This window comes from Varanus komodoensis, unplaced genomic scaffold, assembly GCF_004798865.1.
Source record: "Varanus komodoensis strain SLA01 unplaced genomic scaffold, ASM479886v1 scaffold16, whole genome shotgun sequence".
In the NCBI taxonomy this organism is placed as follows: domain Eukaryota; kingdom Metazoa; phylum Chordata; class Lepidosauria; order Squamata; family Varanidae; genus Varanus; species Varanus komodoensis.
In genome coordinates this window covers 10228034-10238425 of record NW_025335468.1, presented here as the reverse complement: position 1 = coordinate 10238425, position 10392 = coordinate 10228034, and the positions used below count along the sequence as shown (strand labels likewise).

Genomic DNA, 10392 nt, shown 5'->3' with positions numbered 1-10392 from the left:
CCTAGATTCTTGGGATTATAATTGCCACTTTAATTACCCTTAGCATTGGGCATGAACACACACACTCTTTTTTTCCCTTAACAGTTCCTAGCTCTGTCTCCAACATCAGCGTTACAAATGTCAGTACAACGATGGTCAAGCTATCATGGAAGAATTTGGATAAGGCTTCTCCTGAGTACTCCTACAGGATATACATCAGTGGGAACATTAATGAAAATAAGACATCCCAAACCACTAATGCTGAAATTTCAAACCTGATGCCAGGCACTACTTACACATTCAGCATATATTCCATAGCTTCAAATAACAAGACGGAAGGAAGTCCAAGCAACATAACTCAGTGTACAGGTAAGTCTGCTAAGTGGCAGGGTTCACAGCTGTTCAACCGTGTTGTCCTCACAGAAAGCGTAACTATCAAAGTGCTGCATGTCGTAGAAGCCTAGGGGATAACGTGTATAGGAAAATAGGAAAGAATTGCACACTTCCCCTTTTCTGGGGAAGGCATTTTATTTCTTATGTTAATCTATTTGCTTTGCTTGTATTTGATAATGTATGCAGTGATATCACGAAAACAAGGTTGTTTTCCTCATAATTTGGCAACATTCACTCAAACCTATAGGATAAACCCCGTATCCCACTGAAAAGGTTTCTTTGTAAAACATATTAAAAGGAACTGTTCTTAGTTGCAAGATAATAGGATATATTAATGTAAGCTAAATTAGTTTGTCCATAAGATAGCAATTAGATTTTATTTGGATCCGTTATGGTTTTGCTTCTTGTGCAGTAGTAATGCTTCCTTCGTGGTGGTCTGGTTGTGCTCCTAATATTTCACTTGCATTGCTGGCATTGATTGAATTCTGAGAGCAGAAAGCTCAAAATTTTGTGAGTTCTAGTCTCTACTCATCCATGAAGCTCACTGGAGGACTTTGGGCCAGTTGCTGACTCTCAGTATAACCTACCTCTCAGGGTTATTGTTGTGATGATAAAAGGGAGCAGGTGAGGTTCTTCTAAGCCGCTTTGGATTTCTTGCAAGAGGGAAGAAGTGGAATAGAAATATAGCAGTAGTAATAGTGATAGCATACAGTGATGAAGAAGGAAAAGCAGATAGCAGGAGGATGCCAGGTATTCTGCTTTGCTCAGTGCTGTTGCAATTTTTTTCTGATACTGTATGATGTTTTCTTAAACTGCACATGTGATTAGTCCACATTTTTCTTTCTTTTTTGTAGATCCATCACCAGTGAATGAACTGGTATGTAACCCAGTGCCTAAGCAGGCAGAATTGGTTCTAAACTGGACTCCTCCAAATGGAACATATGAAGGCTTCACAATTAGTGTCTTAAACAGTGTTTGGAACAAAACGCTTAACAAAGAATACCGATGCACAATAACAAATTTGAGTTACTTTACCAGTTATACAGTTGTAATTGAAACCCGCTCCTGTGGGAAAGTCAGCCTCCCTCAGAAAATAGCATGTTTTACAAGTATCACTGGTAAGCATAAAGATTTCTTGTCTGGGTTGGATGTGGGGTTAGGAAAGAAATTATTGTGGCATGGATCACCAATATAGATTAATCATGGATATAAATTGCATACAAATATTCCTATCACATTATAAATATTTGTTGTTGTTGTTGTTAGTCGCAAAGTCGTGTCCGACCCATCGCGACCCCATGGACAACACTTCTCCAGGCCCTCCTGTCCTCCACCATCCCCCAGAGTCCACTCAGGCTCACACCAACTGCTTTAGTGACTCCATCTAGCCACCTCATCCTCTGTCGTCCCCTTCTTCTTTTGCTCCCAGCATTAGGCTCTTCTCCAGGGAGTCCTTCCTTCTCATTAGGTGGCCAAAGTATTTGAGTTTCATCTTCAGTATCTGTCCTTCTAAAGAGCAGTCAGGGTTGATCTCCTCTAGGACTGACTGGTTTGATTACCTTGCGGTCCAAGGGACTTGCAGGAGTCTCCTCCAGCACCACAATTCAAAATTATAAATATGTGGCCTCATAAAAACTTTTGTGCCTCAACAGAAACAGAAGTGGGATATGGTTCTTTTGGACAGTGAATATTTTAGTTAAAACTGCAAGAACCACTTTTCCACTTAAAGAAATGGTTGCTGCAACTTTATATTAAAGGAAGCTCACTTCTGAAGTTTGCCTAATGTACTATGTATCATCAGTTGGTCTACTGATGTCTGCTGTGGCAATTCTTTCTTCATCTTCACCCACATCATCATCATCATCATCATCATCTTCCCCCTCGATTGACCAAGCCTCAGTTAACCAGGTTGCATAATTTCTGCACTCCTCACTCTCTCCTCCTGGTCTTGCCACACAACCCAGCAGCCCCTACAAATGAAACCCTCATCCTTTCCCTGTTTCTTGCCTGAAGCAACCTTCTCCTAATTTGTCTGCTGCAGTTCTGAGGTGGGTTCCCCCTTTCCCACTCTTGGTTATGCATGTCTGAGGCACTTCTTAGCTGTATCAACTTCCACAGATATTTTTATTAAATGAAAATAAACAATGTTGCTGTGATTCCCTCTTCCCCATCGTGTATTTTTGTGTTGTTTTCATTTCTAAAAGTAAACAGGGAGATGAACACATCACTCAGCCAATGGGACTAAAGCAAGCAGTGATGCGTGTGTGGCCAGAGAGCTGAGTGGGGTAGAGCCTGAACGCTAGAAGTAGGGAAGTGGGAGGAATCCATTTGGGGACGAGAATCGGTCAGATTCTCTGGCTCAGGCTCTCGGACTGCGGACTATGTTCTTGGGCCTGTTGAGTCGGACTTCCTGGTGAGTATGCTGAGCATTCATGTGGCACTCACCAGGAATTGAACCCCGTGCAACTGCGCAGCCTTTGTTCTGCATGTGACACTGAAGAACACTGACAGTTCAAAACCAGGTTTCCACAAATGTTTGTGGAATTCCTGTCAGCTTGGTTCACTTTCTAAGATAAGGCAGAGCATGAGAGGAAGCCATGGATAGGGGTTGGGGGTTCCACGGGTCTTCTAGCAACATGAGCTAGAAGCGGCTGCCCTTGTCAGGTATTTCCATATTAACAGTGGTAAAATGGTGACCCCAGGACTGGACAGAAGGAAGCCAGCATGAAGCATAGAAAACAGAATGTACAAGAATTGACAACAGAATGTAGATTCACTCAGTGGCTTCAGGCATTTCATCCTAGCACATAGGAACTCTGGAACTGGGTCGAGGTGGCACAACAGGCCTGCAACAGTAAGACTTCAGTGTGGCTTTTCGTGTTAGGCAAACCCAGCTCATCTGTTTCCACCACATCATACAGTGTCACAAATTGCTTGTAAGTGTTGGTAGTGGCATGAACTGAGCAAATGATGTGGCTAGTTCCAGACAGTGACCTGCATCACAGAGTACAAATCCCCCTACCCCAAATGTATCTTAGCAAGTCTCAACATGGCCAATAAGACTATCATGAGCTAGTCTATTTCTTGCCCACTTAAGCAATGGAAGAACAAACATTTGTGTGCAATATTTCAAGAGGAACTCTGAAGAAATCTTAAAATGGTTGTTTCATTTTTTACTAAAAGAAGCTCACTGCTAGAGAGCCTGTTTTTTTGTTTTTAATTATGTCACACCAGTTGATCCATTGGTGTCCAGTGAGGCAATTCACCCTCACCCCAATTCCTATCCTTTTCCAGGTCAGGGGTGATAAAAAAAAGCTTAAGAAGGAACACAATGAGCCAGAATGTGTTATTGGAACATGTGTATTATATAGAAGCCACAATTTCCCTCTGCAGCTGCATTTGCTTTGTTTCTTCCATATCTTTTAAGCTCATTACAACTTCTATGTCTTCTAGATCCTCCATCTCCATCAAAGCCCCCTGCTGTTCAGGCAACCAGCCACAACTCTTTGAAAGTTCAGTTCAGTAGCTTTAATTCAGAGCATGGACCTATAACAGCATATGCAGTAATAATTGCAAGATTGGAAGGTAGGTAAAAATATTGCATACTGAGATGACTCTTGTCATTTTAAACCCTTACTTTCTATCAAGAAGCTGATTGTTTCTGTATTTTCCCTTTAAAAGAAAATTGAAAGAGATTGAAAGCTAGGTTCTGACCCAGTAATTAGGTTCATTATATGTGGTATGTAAAGGTAATTTCCATTTGCTTTTGACAACAGCAAGGTGAACCATTTTTGTGCCTACCATGAAAGAAAATTCTACATTGTATTATTTCCTTGGTAAAACCTTAATACAGAAATGTTTCAGCTTTGCATTAAACCTTGTTTCACATTTGTGAGCGGCATGTAAGCATAAAGAATTTGTGTGCACTGTTTTCTGAGAGCTTGACAACTCCTCTACCCTTTCACATAGGCCCTTTGCAGTGTGCATGAGTGCTAGAAGGGTCCCAGATGCCCATTGCCAGGGTAGTGTTTCAGTTGTGGGAATACCCACCAACACTCCTCCCACAGGCCCTTATGTGGGGACAGAATATGGTGTTTCTGGTTAAGAAGTGTCATGGCAAGAGTTCCCAGGTGCCTCTGTGCATTTTTGGAACAGTGTTAAACATGATTGGTTGAGTTTGTGTGTTTATGCAAAAAGCCCTTCATAAGAAGAGAGTTTAACCTAAAAGAGAGAGTTGTGGGTGGTAGAAGAGTGTTAGGGTGGAATCATAAAATGGGGAGGATGTCCCAGACACCAGGTGCCTCATAACAGCTCCCCCATCCTCACTGCTGAATTTCCCAAGTCCAGGCCCAGTTCTAATTGGATCTCTTTCTTCGCCTGTATAGATACGTGTAGGGTTTTGAAATAAAACCAGCATCGAGGATGTATAGTTTGACCAGGAAGTGAGGACAAGGAAGAAGAGGGGGTGGCAAGAAAAGAGCAGCTGGCCCTGTATCTAGTTTGCAGGAAACCCTCTTAGTAAGGTGCATTCCTTCTATGAAATTGGGAGCAGCTCCTTGGATTACCCCACCAGTGTCACATGAAACATCACCTAACTGTGGAGTTAATAGACACTCTTTGTACTACCTTCTTTTGGTCTCTGAAGCCTTTGTCAACACTGGGCATGTGAATACAGAGGAGTTTTTGTAAGCCTCAATAGGGGTATATTCAGTGATTTTTTTGTAAAAAAAAAAAAAGTTTCCAGAACTCACGTTGCCAGCAGTAAGCGTGCGACCACACACACAGCGGAGCGTCCCAAGCCCAGAGCAGCAGAGCAGGGCCCTCAGTATCAGATAGCAGATAGCAGACACAAAAGCAGCCTGCAGGCACTATGTTAATGATGTTTGCTGCTGATCTGCTGCAATTCAAAATCACTTCGTAAAATCCATTGGAAAAAATGGTGCTGGAACGCCGTTCCGGTGTGTTCAATGACAAAAAAAGCCCTGGGTATATTTAATGTACTGGATTTTTCGCTCTATAAGATGCACCTGATCATAAGACACACCTAGTTTTTAGAGGAGGAAAACAAGAAAAAAATATTCTGCATCAAATGGTTTACTAAACTATTTAATAAACTATAACAGAATACAGTAATACCGTATTTCAACCTTGTAAAGTGAACAGCTGTCAACAGTGGCATTAAGAACCATCATCACTGTCATTAACAAAAGAGAGACTTTAAAGTTCGAGTACTCTTCTAGTTTTCATTGAACCCATAGAACTCATCATCACTAGAGTCAGAATTAATGAAGCTCTGTTGCTCACAATCACTGACATCACTTTCTTAGTCAGTAGTGGAATTATTGAAGGAATCCACAATCTACACCAGTTATATAAGAGCTGCTGCAGACAATTCAATAACAAATCTAAAAAAGCCAGTAATGTCCACACTGCCCTACTAGTAAATAATAGAAAAAAACTTCTGACAAAAAATTAGATATTGTATGGTAAATCAAACACACAGCGGACTAAGTAGCCTTTGAAGAATAAACTTCACACACGAAGGTAATACTGTTCAAATATCCACTGATCCTAAAAAAAATGTATCTGATCAACTAACAGATAACTGATCCATGGAAAGCTTCCTGATAATCACAGGCACATTCCCCATCACTTCCCCATGGGCTTCATTAAAAGACGGGTTGCCATTTGAAAACACACACCGACCTGTGATTAACATCTCTCACCTGTGCCGGAGGAGGGGGGGCGGAGCAGGGCACGCTGAGCACGTTCCGGCCAGGTGGTGCCACGTGGCCCGGCAGCATGCTGGCGGTGGTCTTCCGGGCGGCGCAGCAGTGGTGGCAGGTCTTCCCAGGCGGTGGGGGTGAGCAGTCCGTCTCTCCATGCAGCCGGCGGGTTAAAGCCCGCGGCTCCTCCTCCTCCGCACCTCTCCCCCTGAGCGGCACAGCTCTCACCTGCGCCGGAGGGGGGTGGGTGGAGCAGGGCACGCCAAGCGCGTGCCAGTCAGGTGGTGCCACGTGGTGCAGGTGGCCGGCAGCGTCCCGGGCGTCGGGCGCACACACATTCGCTCTATAAGATGCACAGACATTTCCCCTTTTGAGGGGGGAAAAAGTGCGTCTTATAGAGCGAAAAATACGGTAATTGTTTTTTAGTTAATTGTGTTTAAATCATGCTGGAATTGCCAGTTTCCTATGAACTGCTGTGGAACACTTGAGAATGTGGAGAAATTGCTGCAGTTTTCTGAGGTTTGCCTCTCCAGGAGACCACCCCTAGTGCCTGAACGTTTTCCTTTCTCTTTCTCCCAGTAGAAAATGGAAGTCGGGCACCATTTGCTTTTTGCCAGTGAATACCTTGAGCTGGGGTACTTGTAAGTGAGGTTTTCATGGTGCCTTTGCCCTGCCTCATACATGGAAGTTTAGATGGGGTCCAGATAATTGGATCTTCTTAAGACCATCTCACGTTTTCTACTACTTCTTCTGTCTTCTTCCTTTCTTTAAAGGGAAAGACAGAAGAGCAGCATGATATATTCTGATTGCTAGCACTAGGAACTTTCTGTCTGGAAGTATAAACCAGAAGGGCTACTTGTTCCCTCCCATGCAAAATTTGAAGTAAAGAGAGAATCTCCTCCCTTCCAAATCAGGCCTAAAAGGGGGCTATCCATAATAATTTACCAAAGAGCCCCACCAAAAATCACTCAAGGAGATTGATTAGTGCATACTTTTTCTTCTGTTCTAAAAAAGATCTTGACCTTGTCCTAGGCTGTATGCCAGGTAGTGTTTACTTCTCCAAATCCTGTTCCAGTGCTATCTTGGTGTCCAGAAAAATAAACTTACAGTGACTTTCACAAGTAAAGGACACACTATTTCAAATACTCCCTGCTGAGTAACTCTTTCATTTCTTCACACAGCTGTGGACTCTCGTGAAAACTAGTGGTTGATTTAGTGCATTTCGGAGAATGTTTGTATGCATGTAAGATCTGAACAGCAAAATAATCTTTTAGAATTGTTGTATGGTTTTCCTTTTAGAGAAGTTTGATTATAATGTCCTAGGTATACAGAAGGAACACACATTAGAGCCACCAGCAAACTTTACCAGGCAGCTAAGACAAAGGAATATTTAAATAATACATATTTTACTAAACATTTCAATTTTGGACAGTTATATTGCATTTTGTTCAATTAACTGCTGAATGTTTTACCACTAGAAGTGCTTTAAAGCCATAGCTTTTGCTTTAAAATGACATTATGTATTTGAATTTTTATATACAGGCTCCATCTCTACTCAGTCCTTGATGAATACATATAATGATTTCATGCAAATGAAAGCAGAGTCTTATGTTGCATATGTCGAACATGAACAAAATCGTTTATCTTCCTCCAACGAGAGTCAGCAGTATGATATTGAAATTGGAGATGGAACAAAAACATATGGCTACCTGAATGGAAAGTTACATGCCCTTGGTTCATACAGGTATTTGTCAGAATTTTGCATATGCTCAAGATGTGATAAGTAGTGATACACATTTCTCATCAAATTCTGGCTTGACTTCATCCTAACAACACTCTCCTTCTCCCCACCCCCTTTCATTAAGGGCATCTGTTGCTGGTTTCACCCGTATTGTCTATTTGAATGAGAGCGATGGACTCATCAATGTAAACAAGAGCTATGTCTCATTTTCACCCATCTCAAAGGCTGTTTCCTTGCCTCAAAATCCAGGTACGGTTATCAAGTTGTATTTCTGTGAAACCTGTTCTTTTCCCCTTCTGACATTCTGATTGAAATACCCATTGACCTTGAAAATACTGTCTGCTTGTTGCACAGTTCTGCGAAGTACTCCTTTGTTGTTGTTTTATGCCATCAAGTCAGGTCCAACGTGCAGCAACCCTCCAAAATGCCCCGTCATTCACAACCTGGCTCAGCTCTTGTGAATTCAAGGCTATGGTTTCCTTCATGGAATCAATCCTACTCATTTGTGGTCTTCCTTTTCCTCTTCTGCCCTAGCATGATTGCCTTCTTCACTGAGTTTTGTCTTATCGAGATGTGCCCAAAGTTTGTCACTATGTTAAGTTTTGCTTCTAGGGCATGATTTAATCTAGGACCCACTTACTCATTTTTCTGTCCTAACTAGTTACACTTTTCTGTTTTGTTTTGTTTTTTTAAAGACGTCATCGTAGGAGCTGTGGTTGGATGTATTCTGGTTGCTGTACTTACTGCTGCAATAGTAGGATTCATCTTCTGGAAAAAGAGAAGGTATGTATTAGCTACTTCATGCTTCTTTACAAAGTGTATTAGTCAATGCATGGTTCTTTACAAAGATGCTTAACATGTCACGATACAACTCTCTATGCTTCTGTTTTCCATATTTAGAAAGTTTGGGTATGTCTGAATATATAAACCAGGTACAAAGCTGCTTGACTGTAATAGCATCCAATCAGGGAACACTGTGAATTGTACTTCTACAGGGATACTCAGTATGTCAGTACAGAATAATTGGTCCTCTTGCAAAATTAGAGTTGCCAGGTTTCTTTGAAGAAACAAGGAAAATAAAACCAGTGTCAGACTACATTAAATGTGTAGTGTAGACATGTCCATAAATAAACCTTTTGGATTTGAAAAGTTCATTGAAGTGAAGTCTTCATCCCAAAACATAATGCCATAGTAAAATGAAACTAAGATTCTTTCCTAAAAGCTGACTAACTTTGGAATGTCATGAGGCCTTAATTTTTATTATTAGCATATAATACTTTCATTTTGAAAACATATAGTACTTTCAGTTCAAATACAGATAACTGTACCCAAATATGACCAGAAAGGTTAGCAGAAGACAGTCTTGAAAAAGTTAAAATTGCATCACCCGTTGTTGCACATCAAGCTAAGCCACCCTGCAAAATAGACCATGGTGGGTTGGTTGACTATTGAACAACCAATGGCATGCCCAACAGATGGCTGGGCTTGCAGTGGATTGCTCTCCCTGCCATTCCTCCAACTGACTCTAGCATGTATGCCATTGTCCTTTATGAGGGAACCTGTCTTGTCTCCCTCTCCCTCCTCCAATAGCTATCCCTTTACATTCAATTCCTCTAATTTGGTTCGCAGAGACTTTTTATCCAGAGCCTCAAGCAAGTACAATGGGAGTCTAAGATGCATTTTTTAGCCCCAGAAAATTGGGCAGCTGAGTTCATATTCATTTTAATTTTTTGTTTTGTTCATCTTTTGCATGATAAAGTTGGGCTCATGCATTCAGGTGATATAACAACCCATTGGGGGCAATAGAAATCCTATGAAAAACCCTTGGCACGATTTATTCTTTGGCTTAGTTTATTCCTTGATATGATTTATAAACATAAAGTTTTCTGGGTTGAGACAAGACGACAACCCAGCATGGCTGACCATTCATGGTGGGCTGTATTGTGTGAACCAGGTCATTTTGTCAATCTTTATTGCTATTGATACTGATGAATATTGCTACCACGGCAGTAAGTTATTAATTGTTGATGGTATCTGAATTTAAGCTGTAAAGCTTCTCCTTCTGTTTCAGTAGATGAGGATGTAAGAGTACTGGGGGAAGGACTGTATGATCAGATCATCAGTTATTAGGGTTTTAGCAGCCTACTGCTGTTTTTGGGGAGTGGGGCAGAGACTTGTAATCCCATTTCATCCATTTCTGCTCTAATCTTTTCTTCTACTCTTAAGCTTCCTGCTTGCTCCTCCACCCTATACCATTCCTCTGTTCTGCAGTTTTGTCAGTAATTTTCACACTTTTATCCCATCTGATACATTGTCCCTGAAAGAAGATGATTTTGCATTTTATGACAAGTTGTGTTCCACTTACTTTTTTCTTGAGGAGGTTCTGCAGTTGGATTTTGCTCATGTTTAATGTCCAGTTGTCATAGTTTGGGAGAAATTGTTCCTGGGTTAGATTGCCCTGTTTTTGTGTTTGTGTGAGCAATTTTCTTCTTCACGTCTGGCTGCACCTTCAAAAAGATCAAGATCTACCTCTGTGCAGAAGCAGTTCGTTGC

The 10392-nt window shown here is 41.5% G+C and overlaps 1 protein-coding gene across 1 annotated transcript in view; it reads left to right on the top strand.

The window, feature by feature from the left end:
- PTPRJ (protein tyrosine phosphatase receptor type J) overlaps positions 1-10392 on the top strand; it is a 91372-nt gene that overhangs the window by 65616 nt on the left and 15364 nt on the right. Inside the window, exons 12-17 of the mRNA XM_044426090.1 lie at positions 22-348; positions 1227-1490; positions 3826-3957; positions 7641-7842; positions 7964-8088; positions 8535-8622. Coding sequence (XP_044282025.1) covers positions 22-348; positions 1227-1490; positions 3826-3957; positions 7641-7842; positions 7964-8088; positions 8535-8622 — 1138 coding nt within the window. The remainder of the gene's footprint in view (positions 1-21; positions 349-1226; positions 1491-3825; positions 3958-7640; positions 7843-7963; positions 8089-8534; positions 8623-10392) is intronic.